This window comes from Chiloscyllium plagiosum, unplaced genomic scaffold (assembly GCF_037043375.1).
Source record: "Chiloscyllium plagiosum isolate Xiang-an unplaced genomic scaffold, Cpla_swu_hap1 HiC_scaffold_7, whole genome shotgun sequence".
In the NCBI taxonomy this organism is placed as follows: domain Eukaryota; kingdom Metazoa; phylum Chordata; class Chondrichthyes; order Orectolobiformes; family Hemiscylliidae; genus Chiloscyllium; species Chiloscyllium plagiosum.
In genome coordinates, this window is record NW_028270145.1 from 69,872,159 (window position 1) to 69,887,566 (window position 15,408).

General features: G+C 39.3%; 1 protein-coding gene across 3 annotated transcripts in view; it reads right to left on the reverse strand.

Moving 5' to 3' along the window:
• csrnp3 (cysteine-serine-rich nuclear protein 3) overlaps nucleotides 1–15,408 on the reverse strand; it is a 248,138-nt gene that overhangs the window by 50,143 nt on the left and 182,587 nt on the right. For 2 of the 3 annotated variants that reach the window (XM_087989110.1, XM_043693911.2), the window contains exon 4: nucleotides 7,611–7,783. In XM_087989110.1, coding sequence (XP_087845236.1) covers nucleotides 7,611–7,758 — 148 coding nt within the window. In that variant the 5' untranslated portion in view covers nucleotides 7,759–7,783. Of the gene's footprint in view, nucleotides 1–7,610; nucleotides 7,784–13,048; nucleotides 13,121–15,408 lie in introns of all 3 variants that reach the window. The other variant, XM_043693912.2, reaches the window with a different exon arrangement.

Consider the following 15,408-nt stretch of genomic DNA (forward strand, 5'->3'; position numbering starts at 1 on the left):
GAGGGAAGTGAGGGAAGTGATTGCTGGGCCCGATGCTGAGATATTTGTATCATTGATAGTCACAGGTGAGGTGTCAGAAGACTGGAGGTTGGCAAACGTGGTACCATTATTTAAGAAAGGTGGTAAGGAAAAGCCAGGGAACTATAGACTGGTGGTGGGCAAGTTGTTGGAGGGAATCCTGAGGGACAGGATTTACCTGCATTTGAAAAGGTAAAGATTTATTAGGGATAGTCAGTATATCTTCGTGTGTGGGAAATTATGTCTCTCAAACTTGATTGAGTTTCTTGAAGAAGTAACAAAGAGGATTGATGAGGGAAGAGTGGTGGATGTGATCCATATGGACTTCAGTAAGGCGTTTGACAAGGTTCCCACTGGGAGATTGATTAGCAAGGTTAGATCTCATGGAAGACAGGAAGAACTAGCCATCTAGATACAGAACTGGCTCGAAAGGTAGAAGATGGAGATTTACTTTTCCCACTGAGGTTACTTCCCCAAAAAAACTCAATCAAGTTTGAGACATCATTTTCCTCACATGAAATCATGCTGACTATCCCTAATAAATCCTCTCCTCTTCAAATCCTGTCTCCCAGAAAAAATGGATTCTGGATAATCCAAGGTGGAGGATGGAGAAAAAAATCCAGTGTGACCAATGGAGTACCACAAGGATCAGTGCTGGGTCCTCTACTTTTCATCATTCATATAAATGACTAGGATGTGAACATAGGAGGTTACCTCAGATTACGACAAGATCTTGATCAGATGGGCCAATGGACTGAGCAGTGGCAGATGGAGTATAATTTAGATAAATGTGAGATGCCACATTTTGGAAAAGCAAATCTTAGCAGAACTTATACACTTAATGGTAAAGTCCCAGGGAGTGTTGCTGAACAAAGAGACCTTGAAGTGCACATTCATAGTACCTTGACAGCAGAGTAACAGGTAGATAGGATAGTGAAGGCGGCGTTTGATATGCTTTCCTTTATTGGTCAGAGTATTGAGTATTTGAGTTGGGAGGGAATGTTGAGGCTGTATAGGACTTTGGTCAGCCACTTTTGCAATATTGCGTGATATTCTGGTGTCCTTCCTATCGGAAGGATGTTGTGAAACTTGAAAGGGTTCAGAAAAGATTTACAAGGATGTTGCCAGGATTGGGAGATTTGAACTATAGGGAGAGGCTGAATAGACTGGGGCTTTTTTCCCTGGAGCTTCAGAGGCTAAGGAGTGACCTTATAGAGGTTTATAAAATCATGAGGGGCATGGATAGGGTAAATATACAAGTTTTTTTTCCTGGGGTGGGGGAGTCCAGAGCTAGAGGGCATAGATTTAAGGTGAGAGGGAAAAGATTAAAAAGGGACCTCAGGGACAACTTTTTCATGCAGAGGGTGGAGATTGTATGGAATGGGCTACCAGAGGAAGTGGTGGAAGCTGACACAATTACAACTTTTAAAAAGTGTTTGGATGAGTATATGAATAGGAAAGATTTAGAGGGATATGGGCCAAGGCTGGCAAATGTTAGTAGATTAGGTTAGGATATCTGGTCGGCATGGACAAATTGGACCAAAGGGTCCGTTTCTATGCTGTACATCTCCTGACTGTATAATTTACCGATCACCAATGTCAGCCTCATGGGTCTATAATTTCCAGGCTTCTCCTTACTACATTTTTCAAACAATGGTACAACATTAACCACCCACACCTTTTCTCCAGTACGTCACCCATGTTTATCGTAGGTACAAGTACTTCTGTTAGGGGCACCGCAACATCCTGGGATACACATAATCAGTGAATACCTTGTGCAAGTGATAGACTCACTGGCCCTGAATCACCAACATTTTCCTGACAGAATTCAGGCAGAGACTGAGGGTGAGGCCAGTCAGTTACTCACACTGATCCTTTGCAACTGTCGTGCTAATGGGCAACTGTTAAATTTTCATAAGGCATTTAGTACCTGAAACAGTTAATTAACATCATTAAGTAAGCTCCACCCATCAAGACTGTTTGTGGGAGGAGTTAACCTGCATCCTCGTTGTTCAGCTGTCTCTAAATTGTGCAACAGAATGCTTTAGTAGTTAGGAGTACTGTGTCCTTACTTTTAATGACAGCTTGAAAAAACGAGTCTCATGTACATCAGATTTTGTGCTATTTTTCAAGGCTGAGCCTATCTTCTTCCAAAGGCTTCATGTGAACATTCATCTCCAATTGGTATCAGTAACTTAGACTAATATGGAGGAGGAGGATTGGTTGCCGTGATTCATTGCAACAGAAGGCTGTGGCGGCTGTGTCACTGAATGTCTTTAAGACAGAAATAGATACGTTGTTAATTAGAAAGGGGAACAAGTCTTCCAAGGAAAAGGCAGGTAAATGGGGATGAGAAACTCAGCCACAATCACACGGCAGAGCAGATGCGATGTGCCAAGCAGCGTAATTCTACTCTTTTATCTATGGTCTTATGAATCTATGCAAGATGTTCCAGATTGTTCTGGTGGACACAGCCATAACATACAGCAAGCTTGCAAAACTGCTCTCGGAAATTATCGCATAACTAAGAGCATATGCATTCTGTAAAACAAGCTGGCCTGAAGAAATATTCAATTCTGCAGAAGTCTCAGTCATTCGAGGAAGAAAAGGGAAAAAATCCAGTTAGAAAACTGCATTCAACAATTCAGTATCCAGCAGCTTAGAAGTACATAGGGCCTGTCAGCTTCCGTGAACGCAGACAATCAACAGTTAAAGATGGATGCAGAGCAATAACACAACTAAGTCTGCATTTCAGAGCTCAAATCAGTGAGAAATAATGAAAAATAAAAACTGAAAATGCTTCTGAAGATCACAAAGAGTCTCACTAAAGCTACAGGGGAAAAATTGTGGATCATAAACTTCAGGTACTTATCAGGCACACAAAGTAAGTAAATCCCTTCAGGGAAGAATGAAGATTTTTATATTTAAGAGAAGCTAAAAGGCAGCTTAAATTGCTATATTTGATAAACAAGGATTGTTATAAACGATTAAAATTATCAGAAACTGCTCCAGAAAATACTTTTAAAAAGGGCACCTTTTACAAAAAACCCCACCAAAATGGTAGTATGCATCAACTAATTAGTCTGAAAAAAAATTGAACAGGTCATTAAAGATCAGTGTTTTGAAAAAGAAATCGAATGTGCATTCAAAAATATTCTTAAAAGATGTGATAAGAGCCCAACTTAATTTTGTTTCAATTTAAAATAGTGCAATTGTATTGAAGCAGCTTAGAGGAGTCAAGCTATCCTTTGTTGAAAAAGTCATGAAACAGCTAAGATGAAAAGGAAAAAGGGCAAATTCCTCCATTATGGGAGGAAAGAAAGCAGTTCTTTCTCAATTTTAAAACACTTCAATAATCTTTAAATGTTTAAAAATGACTTTTTCTGAACAAATAGAATGATAATTCTGAAACACAGTCTCCAATTTTAATTAATAGAAATTTAATAAAAATTTTGAAAACACAAGCTTTCAGGTGGCTTTCTTTGTTCTGTAGTTTTAGTAGCAAATCATGTTTAGAATGAATTGAATATTTTTGTCAATATTCTAAGAATATCTAACAATTACTTGTTATTAAGTACCAATCATATAATGAAGCAAGCAGGATTTAATAAGAATACAGCTTCTATGAGACAACTTTATTAATGGTCTTTATACCTTACCAGCATTGTGGGATTATGGTAATTTACAACCAGAACTAATTCAAGACAGAATTGTCTTTGGAAATACTGATTCATTTCTTTCAGAGATTTTGCAATCAAAGGAGGATCTTACGCTGGGAAGTGCTCTCCAAATATTGGTAGAAGTTAAATATCCAAAATAACACTAGAGAATGAGGATAACAGAAAGCCAACCTAACACAAAATGATCATCTGACTTTGCCAACATTCTGAAGCACAAAACATGGAGGCATCTCATGATATTCCAAATCAAAACATGTTAAAATACTTTGATGCTAGAACTCACATCCATGTGTGGAGTTGAAAGAAAGCACAAGGAGAAATAACATTCAGCTTTAACATCCCAATGCAACTTCTGTAAATAAAAAGCAAGTATTTGTACGCAAGTTTTAAACAGTTGAATCACAGAATTTCCTTGCATAAAAAGCTAAAAATAAGTCATAGCAAGCATTTTCATAAGAAAACCCAGAATAACAGGAAACATTTATTGGAAAAAAATCTTTATATGATGTTATGCCACCTTTAGAAGAAGCAACTAAACTTTGACTAGGGATAGCAGGGGGCTTGGCGAGGGATAGCAGGGGGCTATCAGTGATTAACACTGCTGCTTCACAACACCAGGGACCCAGGTTTGATTCCACCCTTGAGCGACTGCCTGTGTGGAGTTTGCACATTCTCCCAGTGTCTGCATGGGCTTCCTCCTACAGGTCATTCTGCTATAATATGCGTTTTGTTAACGTGAATTTGCTATAATGCGATTGGCAGTCTAGCATTAAAGAAGAACTAAAGAAGAACTATCCATACAGGGCAAAGATATGTAGGTTTGGTGGACCAGCCATGCCAACTCGCCTATAGTATCCAGGAATGTGTAGGCTAAGTGAATTAGCCAAAGGAAACGCAGGATTACAAAGACAGGGCAAAGGCGCTAGGTCAAAGTACGATGCTCTTTGGAGGGTTGGCGAGGACTTGATGAGCCGAATGGCCTGCTTGGTCACACTGTTGGGATTCTATGATTCTAAGACTCACTTGAACCAGGTCTGACAACCAACTCATTTCAAACTTGACAATAGGGAAACACTACTGAATTACCTGAAAATAAAACATGTTTGAAGAGAATGAAACTTCAAACGCTGCTGACAGAGAACTGCATAGTGCAGGCAGAACACTACTTAAAATTAAAGGAATGCATAGTGTAGACTTAAAATTCAGAGATCAATACAATTGGAGTAGGTGTTCATCACCAAGACAAAAGCAATATTTTTGACTTGAAAGCAAAAAAAAAACCTCACTCTTAAAATTCTACATTATGTTGGAGAATGAAAACCAACTCAGAAGCAAATGCCATCATCAATACAACTTTTCTCAAAATGAGGAAATCCTTACAGATCTCAGAAACATGTTTGCTGAATCCAACAGAAAAGATACACCACCCAAGATTAATTAATTTAGTGTCAAACTACTCTTCCTGGTTGAGATCTCATGATACTACAAGATTGAAGGAATTATTCAATTGGCTTTCTGGTGCATTTTAAATTCTGGTCAATGAACATTTTGGACATCACAACTATCCGGTATAAGCAGCGGACTCTTGATACTACCGATTCAGATGATCAGAAGACAAAGTACTAAAACAGCACAATCAGCTTACTGTCTATGATGGAACCTGATAAAAGGTTGAGGTTATCCATAAGAATAAGTGTCAGAGTGGAAGGATAACATGGGAGTATACCTCACTAAATTTAAAAAAAGGAAAATATTATCTATTTTTGATCACAACAAACTTCTCTGTCATATCTTGAGAAAACTAAAGATTACCCAAGTGAAAAAGAATCAATGCCACAGAAAATTGTTTGCAAAAGTTAATCAGGATATCATGTTTCCAGTATAGCAATAATCTGTCTCTGAATGACTGTCAAGTAGCTGATTTCTAACCCAGTGAAGTCAGCAACTAGAGAGTCAGAGACTTGGAGAGAGATGGTGCTACTTTACCTAGTACAAGCAATTTTCTAAGAAATTTAGTAATCAGAAAAAAGAAGCTTAGAAGCAAGTGTTCCATAATACAATTAGTACCTGAAAGGGCCAACAACTTCATCTAACAAGCTCTATCCATTAGGACATAAAGGACTGTTCCTGGGAGGGGCTAACAAGTATTTCATTTGTCATGTGTACCAGAATATTTTAGTCGCTAGTCGGAACGTCTACTTACTCTGAAGGATAGCTTGGGGTTTTATAGAGAAATCTCATGCATTTCAGATGAAATGTAACTAGCTATTAATTATCACATTAATTCTATTCATCAAGACCAAGCCTATTTTCTGCTGAATTTTCATGTAGACATCCTTCCCCAAATACCATGAGTAATATAGATAAGTATCAAAGGAATACAGAGTACTGGGCTAATGGTAAAATCCTTGGCAGTGTACATGAACAGAAAGATCTGTGTCCAGATGCATAAATCCCTGAAAGTTGCCAGCCAGGTTAATAGGGTCGTTAAGAAGGCATACGGAGTTTTGCCGTTTATTGGTAGGGGGATTGAGTTTCAGAGCCATGAGGTCATGCTTCAGCTGTACAAGACTCTGGTAAGGCTGCACCTGGAGTATTGTGTGCGGTTCTGGTCACCGCATTATAGGAAGGATGTGGAAGCTGTGGAAAGGGTTCAGGGGAATTGAATTGAATTGAATTTATTGTCATGTTGACTGAGACACAGTGAAAAGCTTTGTCTTGTGAGCAATACAGGCAGATCACAGAATTAAGTAGCATAGTTAAGTAAATAATAGGTAAACAACAGCAAAAACAAAATCACAGGTACAGGTAAATGTTAAGGGCTTGTGAGTCCATTCTGTGTTCGAACAACAGTAGAATAGAAACTGTTTCGAAACCGGCTGGTGTGTGTGTGTTCAGGCTTCTGTACCTTCTCCCCGATGGTAGAGGTTATAGAAAAACATTGCCAGGGTGGGATGGATCTTTAAGAATGCTGGTGGCCTTTCCTTGACAGCAGGCCTCGTAGATGGATTCTATAGATGGGAGGTTGACCTTTGTGATTGTCCAGGCCAAGTTCTCCACTCTCTGTGACCGTCTCCGATCTTGAACGGTACAGTTACCATACCAGGTAGTGATACATCCAGACAGAATGCTCTCGATGGTGCACCTACACAAGTTGGCAAGGGTATTCGCTGTCATGTTAAATTTCCTCAGCTGCCTGAGGAAGAAGAGATGTTGTTGGGCCTTTGTAACCAGTGCATCCACATGAAGAGTCCAAGAAAGCTTGTTGGGGACGACCATTCCCAGGAGCTTGACACTCTCCACTTGTTCCAGATTTACTAGAATGTTGCCTGGTATGGAAGAAAGGTATTACGAGGAAAGGCTGAGGGAAGTGAGGCTATTTTCATTGGAGAGAAGAAGGTTGAGAGGTGACTTAATCGAGACGTATAAGATAATCAGAGGGTTAGGGAGGGTGGACAGTGAGAGCCTTTTCCTCGAATGATGAAGGCTACACGAGGGCACATAGCTTTAAATTGAGGGGTGACAGATTTAGGACAGATATTAGGGGTAGTTTCTTTACTTAGAGAGTAGTAGGGGTGTGGAACTGCCAATGTTAAGGGCATTTAAACGGGCATTGGAAATACATGTGGATAGAAATGGAACGGTGTAGTGAGATGGGCGTCAGATTAATATCATAGGTTGGCGCAACATCGAGGACCAAAGGGCCTGTACTGCATTGTAGAGTTCTATGTTCTATGAAAAGAATTAGTGACAGTGTGCCCAAGGTATCCAGCTGGTTCCTATGGCCACAATTGCAATATAGACCATATATTAAATGGCAGCAGCAGTCCCTGAAAATACAGCACTTAACAAATGTAACAATTTACATTTTTATCGTAACACAGTAAATTTAAAAAAAAAAAACAGACTTACGAGTAAAATGGCTGGAAGTGGATGGGTTCACACTGTCACCACTTTCTGCACTTTCACTTTCAGAGATCTCATCATCTGACTCCCTGACAGATGAACATGGTGAGGCTCCTTCAACATCTTCAAACTTCCTCTTCAAAATGCCACTCATGGTGTTCTCAAATTATTAACAGCAGCTGCGAAAAAAAAGTTGAATAATGTTTCTTTATTTCAATTAAGGAAATCAAAGAAAAGGAGTGAGCTCAGATGATTAAAAAGTGTAACATGAGGAATGATAAAACTTTAAAGCTGAAGTGACCCATACATCTTTCAATTACAGAACATGTTATTTAAATTGTCTTCAAAATTATAGATCTGTTCCTCTGTCATCATTTTTTTTTAGAAACGTAATTGGAGTTAGAGTTCATTCATGCAAATTTTGACACATGTAGCACTGGCCTTAGCTCTTTATTCTGGTTTTAGATTCCATAATTAGCAGGAACTACAGATTAAATGCAGAAGTCAGCAATATGTGTATATGAACTCCGCTCTACTGTTTTAGATTCCCTGTGTAGAAAGTTAAACCTCTTGAAAATAATTGGTATAGAAAGCAATTTTTCTACAAGATGACATTTGGTGCTCCAAGGAGAAATATTTATTCCCTTCCTCTTTTTTCAGTTTATTCCTAGGAACATCCTGCTCATTCGTTAATGGGTTTACAGAAGCACATACAAATGCAAAAAGGTCTGTAGTTGGATTGTAAACACATGATTTGTACTGAATCATTAAAAAAAAAATTTGATTCTGACATTAACAATTAGTTCATAATTGGACATAAAAAATAGACAAGCAGCTGGTTTATGTTGCACACTACATTTAAAAGTGTTGTACTTTAAAAGGCACTAAGTTGTGTTAACAATTAAGTAGGTCTTCTGTTTCTGATTTGGTTTTAAATAACTTTCCATATGCTTAGTAACTAACTAAAGGTATTCCAGACTTAAACTAAGCTAGCTGATGAGTTTGTAAGTCACACAATAAGATGTAATTGTTCAACACTTTTTATTGAAACCAAATATTTTGATTGAACTTTTACTTAAGACTCAAGTGCTTTATGGATTTTAGAATGAAAGTTTTCAATCACACAAATCTACATGTAGAATTTTTGAAACACTTGAAATTCAAAGAATTGCCTAAAAACGGTACTAAAATAATAGTTTGAAATTATAATATCTTGGTTATTCAGGTCAACTTATGATGTACTTGTACTGCACTGGGAATATTACTTTGCGGTTTCCATTTCAGCCACTGTATAAACAACCAGCTCACAATATGTAGAGATAAACACAATAGACAATAGGTGCAGGAGTAGGCCATTCTGCCCTTTGAACCAGCACCATCATTCATTATGATCATGGCTGATCATTCTCAATCAGTATCCTGTTGCTGCCAATCAAAACAATAAACCTGGACATCCAAATTTGACCCGACTTAATCCGAACTGGAGTAATTATAACCCATCCTTGTCGTAGCAAAGTGACAATCAACTGCCTGACTTCTGCACCACCTTTTTTTACTTACCATGGACTAAAAGCTATGTTTAAAATAAAAGTTAGTAAATAATGCTCTAAAGAAGCAATGTCTCATTAAATGAACTGAAGAGATATAACTGTGCTGCAAAATACAAGATGTTTTGACAGTTAATTGCCAGTCCGTTTGAGCTGAAAGAAAAGACTTAAAAAAAAATTACTTCACAAAAGAAAATAAATCAATGTATCATGTCTGTATTGCAGTTGATATCTGCATCGGAGTGATGCACTATAACCTTTTTAATAATTTACTGTACCATTTTATGTTTTTTTTATTACGTATTGCAGTTCATAAATTATTCTCAGTTAAGATAGAGTCATAGAGGCCTACAGCATGGAGGCAGGCCTTCTGACCCAAACTGGTCCAAGCCAACCAAAGTGTCCATCAACACTAACCCCGTTTTCCTGCACTTGGTCTTTTAAACCTTTCCTATCCACGTATTTGTCCAAATGCCTTTTAAATGTTGATAATGTACCCACCTCAATCACATCCACTGGCAGCCCATTCCACAGGTGTACCGCGCTCTATGTAAAAAAGGTGCTTCCAGGTTCCCTCTTTCCTCTCTAACCTTAAACTGCCCTTCAATCTTCAATTCCCTAACACTGGGAAAATGACTGAGTGCATTCACCCTATCGTGCTTCTTATGATTTTATACACTTTTATAAGAGCCCCCTCAGTCTCCTACACTCTAAAGAAAAAAGTCCTGTTTGTCCAACCTCTGCCTATAAAAATCAGACTATTGGCAACATGCTTGTAAATTTGTTCAATTTTTCTAGTTTAATAACATCCTTCCTACAGCAAAGTGACCAAAACTGTACACAATACTCCAATTGTAGCCTCACCAACGTCCTGTACAACTGCAACATAACGTCTCAATTTCTTACTCAATGCCCTGACTGATGAAAGCCAGTATGTCAGAAGCCTTCTTCACTGCCCTGTCTACCTGTGACCCCCCTTTCAGAGAACTGTGCACCTGAATCCCAAGGTTCCATCTGTTCCACTACACTCCTTAAAGCCACACCATTCACCAAACTCCTATATTAATTTGACTTTCCAAAATGCAAGACCTGCCATTTCTTGGCCCACTTCCCCAGCTGATCGAGGTCCTGCTACAATTTCTGATAACCTTCCTCACTGTCCAAGATACCGTCTATTTTAGTGTTGTCTGCAAACTTACTAATAATGCCTTGTACATTCTCATCCAAATCATTGATGTAGATAACAAACAGCAACACGCCCAGCACTGACCCCTGAGGCACTCACAGGCCTCCAAACTGACAAGCATCCTTCCACTATTACACTCTGCCTCCTACCATCCAGCCAATTGTGTATCCAATTTGCAAGATAGAATGACTGCAACCAGCATGTCATGGACAACAGATGTAGTTCCATGGACCTCATGGAGAGGTGACATCTAAAGAGGCCGGAAGATATTTGAAATATGCTATTTGATTTTAGTGGATTTGCAGAACAGTCAATCACCACTCCCAGTGACCACTGCTGATGTTTTTGCCTCGGGGGCCCAGAAGCAGAATGATCAACAATAGATCTGTCTAGGACTTGGGAATGGGGGCAATGAGGTTAAAGGGAGCAACACGGTCTAAGGCGACTCAGAAGCAGACAGACCAGTGACAGTGTTATGTGGGACTAGGAAAGTGAAATTAAAATGAGTAGTGAAGGCAGAGAGAATAGCAGTGAAGCTGTGTGAGATGCAAGGAGAGCAGCAGTGAGGTTTAAAGGAACAGTGAGCAAGCAGAGGTTCCAGAATCAGACAGGCAGTGATTGAGCTACTTTAACAGGATCAAAGTCTGAAGGAGAACAGGTAATTGGTGAGTACTTCTCTTGTCTTGTGACCAGATGTTAAACTTAGGGTAAGGTTGTAAGTACAGCTTAAACATTTTATATAGACAATTAATATAGGGAGGCAATGGCCTTAGAAATCACTAGGCTATTAATCTAGAGAAAAAAAGACTAAGAGTTTCAACGCCACCATGACAGATGAAGGAATTTGAATTCAACAGCAATATGGAATTAAGAGTGTAACAATGACCATGGAACCCTTGTCAATTGGGTTCACTATGGCCCATTAAGGAAGGAAACTGCCATTTTTACCGGGTCCGGCCTATATGTGACTCCAGATCCAAAGCAACATGTTTGATTCTTAACTGCCTGCTGGGCCATTAGGAATAGGCAATAATAGGCTAGCCTAATCAGTGATGCCCACATCCCATGAATGTACTTTTTCTAAATTAGAAAATTGAAACTACAAAAAAAAGAAATTTAGTTAAGGTGTTCTGGGTGCTTGTCACCTAGCACCTTATTCCCAGTTGAGGCAGTTTGGGCAGCCTTTAATCTCCAGCAATCAAACCGCCTAAACCTTTTATCAGACAGACTTCAGAACAGGTCAAATTTCACTTAATGATAGACACCGTATGTAATAATCTTTTAAACATCATAATTGTAATAAGTATTGCTTCAGCAGCACTCTAAGTGGAGACTATTTCAACACATCCTGACACACCTAGATGATGGAAAGGCTTTGGGATCAGGATGTGCATTGCTTGCTACAGAATTCCTAGGCTCTGACTACTTTTTAAGCAACTGTATTTTTGAAGTTGTTCCACTTAAGTTTCTGGTTAACGATAATCCCCCAAGATATAAATGATAATCTCATTGAATGACAAAGGAGATGGTCATATGGCATGGTGGCTTAGTAATTAGCACTGCTGCCTCAGAGTGCCAGGGATCAGGTTCAATTCCACCCTCTGGCACTTCTCTGTGTGGAGTTTGTACGTCCTCCCTATGTCTGCATGGGTTTCATCCGGGTGCTTGCCCCCCCCCCCCCCACAGTCCAATGATGTGCAGGTTGGGTGGATTGGCCATGGAAAATGTGAGGTCACAAGGACAGGGCAGGTAGGGTTTGGGTGGGATGCTCATGGGCGGGGGGGGGGGGGTGGGGGGGTCTAAGTGGACTCAATGGGCCAAATGGCCTGTTTCTGCACTCCAGGGATTCTACGGTACCTGACATTTGTTTGGGGCAAACATTACATACCAATTATCACCCTGAAATGTGGTCCAGAATTGGTGCATGCTGAAACAACTACTTCAGTACCTGAGAAATCATGAACAATGTGAGTCAGTCATTGGCAAAAATCCCCACTTCAGATTTTATGGGTAGATGCGAATGGGTTTTGGTTTTACAAACTCTGTCACTGGAATTTAGCAGATGTCAACACCCTCTTCCATCGGGCAGTAGGCACAAAAGTTTGAAAACACGAACCAGATTTATGAACAACTTCTTCCTTGTTATCATGCTTATGAATGGACCTCTCATATACTCAAGTTGATCTTGCTCTGAAGAAGTCATTGGATGGGTTTTAGCTCACCAGTCTCAGCATTATTACTGGGCTGTTTCTAGTTCAAGTAAAGTTGAACCTGGAGTCCAGTGCAAGCCCAGTCTAGAACAGGCCAGAACAGGATATACAAAAGCCTCAGTTGGGGACAAGGATAGCGTCTGCCAATTTAAATTACAGTGAAGTTGGGGCAGGAAAGTAGGTGACTTAGAAGTCACCACAATTTCCAGGGGTTCTCCATACCTGTAAACTCATCCAAAGACTTCTAAAAACAAAGTCTTACATTGGGAGGGAAAGCTCATTGATGGAGCAAATAAAGATGCTAAGGGCCAAGACACTATTTTGAGGAACACCTGAATCGTGTCAGATCAAAGGAAGATGGCTATGATTGTTTGAGTACAACTCCAACTTATGGAATGTTTACTCCCTGACTTCCAATGACCTTGGTTTTGCTAGTGCTCGCTGCTTTCTGACATGGTCCCGTGCAGCCTGAAATGACAAGGGCAACCATTTTCAGCTCACCTTTGAACTTCAGGTCTTTGTTCATCTTTGCCATAATGAGAACAAAAGCAAAATAGTGTGGCCGCTGGAAATCTGAAATATAAACACAAGTGCTTGAAATATTCAATAGGTCAGGCTAATTGAGGAACCTGGTGTCGGGAGGTGGAAGAGGCCTGCAGAAATCGAGCCACCAATCCCCCCGCCTTGCTACTGACTCTATTTATCAATGACTCCCAGCCAATGATCCCCCCCCACCATCATCACCACCTCTTCCACCACCACCACTGGTGGTGGTGATGACCTAGTGGTATTATCACTGAGCTAGTAATCCAGGTAACATTCTGGGAATCCAGTTTCGAATCCTGCCACCCGAGGGATCAGATTTTAAATTCAACAGAAAAAAAATCTGGAATTAAGAATCTAATGATGGCCATGAATCCATTGTCAATTGTTGGAAGAAAATCATTTAGTTCAATAATGTCCTTTAGGGAAGGAAACTGCTATCCCTTACCTGGTCTGGTCTATATAGACTCCAGACCCTTAGCAGTGTGGTTAACTCTCAAACTACCCCCTGGGCAATTAGGGATGAGCAATAAATGCTGATCTAGCCAGCAATGCCCACATCCCATGAATGAGTAAGAAAAAAACAATTCTGTGGCAGTCTGGGTCAATTGGTGATTCTGAACTTCAGTTTGTGCATTACTGAGCAATAGACAGGTGCCAGCCCATAATAATGCCAGAGGTTCTCAGCAGGAAAGACACTCTCACCTAAGGTCCTTGACCCCAGGGAAAACTAGCTGTCCAGTTAAGTAAACTTAATGCTGAGTGTCCTTCCTAAGATAAATGATGCAGGGCTCTTGATGGCTTTTCAGTTACAGGCAGTACATCCCCATCACCTAAATTCCACCCAAAGGATACGATTTTTAAGTATCCCCAAAAATGGGCATAAAGATAGTGGAGCAGTCATCCATTGGTTTGCTGATGCCACGTTAAAACCTGAACCAATCTGAAGCCCAGCTGCACCTCACTGACAACAGGAGAGCAGAAAATTACTTGCCCTTATACTAAAACAGGCAAGGGGAATGCTGATTGAGTAACATTAGGCAGTACAGTTTTTGAAGGCTGAGGAGGAGAAGGAATATATCTGTTGAGTACATCAAAAGAGATGACATCATTTCCATGGACCATTTTGAAAAATATTTGCAATTTTAGTAAAACTTGTGCATAACTAGTGCTTTTGCCCAAAATACTGATTTTTCCTGCTCCTGACCTGCTGTGCTTTTCCAGCACCTCTCTAATGTTGACTCTAATCTCCAGCGTCTGCAGTACGCACTTCTTCCTAGTGCATGCACCCTTCAACCAAAAATATTCACTTTTTGGACATCAAATACTCCTTATTTTCCATTTTACATTGAGGTAACTCAGAATGAGTAATGCAGTTCAGAACAATTAAAATATTTCTAATTCGACAAGTTCAACTGTTACTTTTCAGGAAACCAGATAATTAGAACCTGCCAAAAATATAAATATAGTCAACATTTGAAGATAGCTAGCTCTGCCGTTTAATACTTTCTCTGAAAATATGCTTGTTTCTTAGTTATGTTTTACTGGTGAGAAATTACTCCATTCTTTAGCTATGTGCTTGTTTAGTAGCTTTCCTTTTAAAAGGTCGGTAGATTGAATTTCAGTAACAAGGTGAACCGTGATAAAAACATTAGCTTTGAATAGCCAGAAGGCATTTTGGCATGTGAACATTATGTTTATTTATTTAAGGTTTCCTGAACTCTACAGATAGGACGTAAAATATTCAGACAAACACAAACCTTTGAAATTATTACTGTCATTAGATAGCAAGTGTAATTTTTAAAAATTTGCTTATATACTGAATTTAAGTTGCAGTCTGTAATCATTTGATTTTCCCACAGTACCAAATGATTAAAAAAATGAATATTGATTTTAGAATAGTTCTCAATCTTCCCTATTTTGCTGTTTGTAATTTAGATATGAAAATGAATGTCAGGAATTTTATCAATGATTAGTGACTATGGCAACAACGAACATATTGCTACACAATTATCGAATCAATACATCAAAGGAAATATCCATGAAGGTGTACAAGAGATTTGAAAATACATTATGGCTCTCGTGTTATAAAGATTACACAGAGGAAAATTGAAATACCATTGTATACAATAGATGACACATCAAACAACATAATCTTAAAGCTTAACTCACAGACGAAAAAGACAAATGTTGATTATGTTCAGGGCTGAACAGAATGCAGACTTACTTTTCAACGCCATTACTAAGAAACGATATAATATTTCAAAAACCATGATGATTACTGGAATGATTTTTTGAAAAGCAAGCTATGTTCCAGA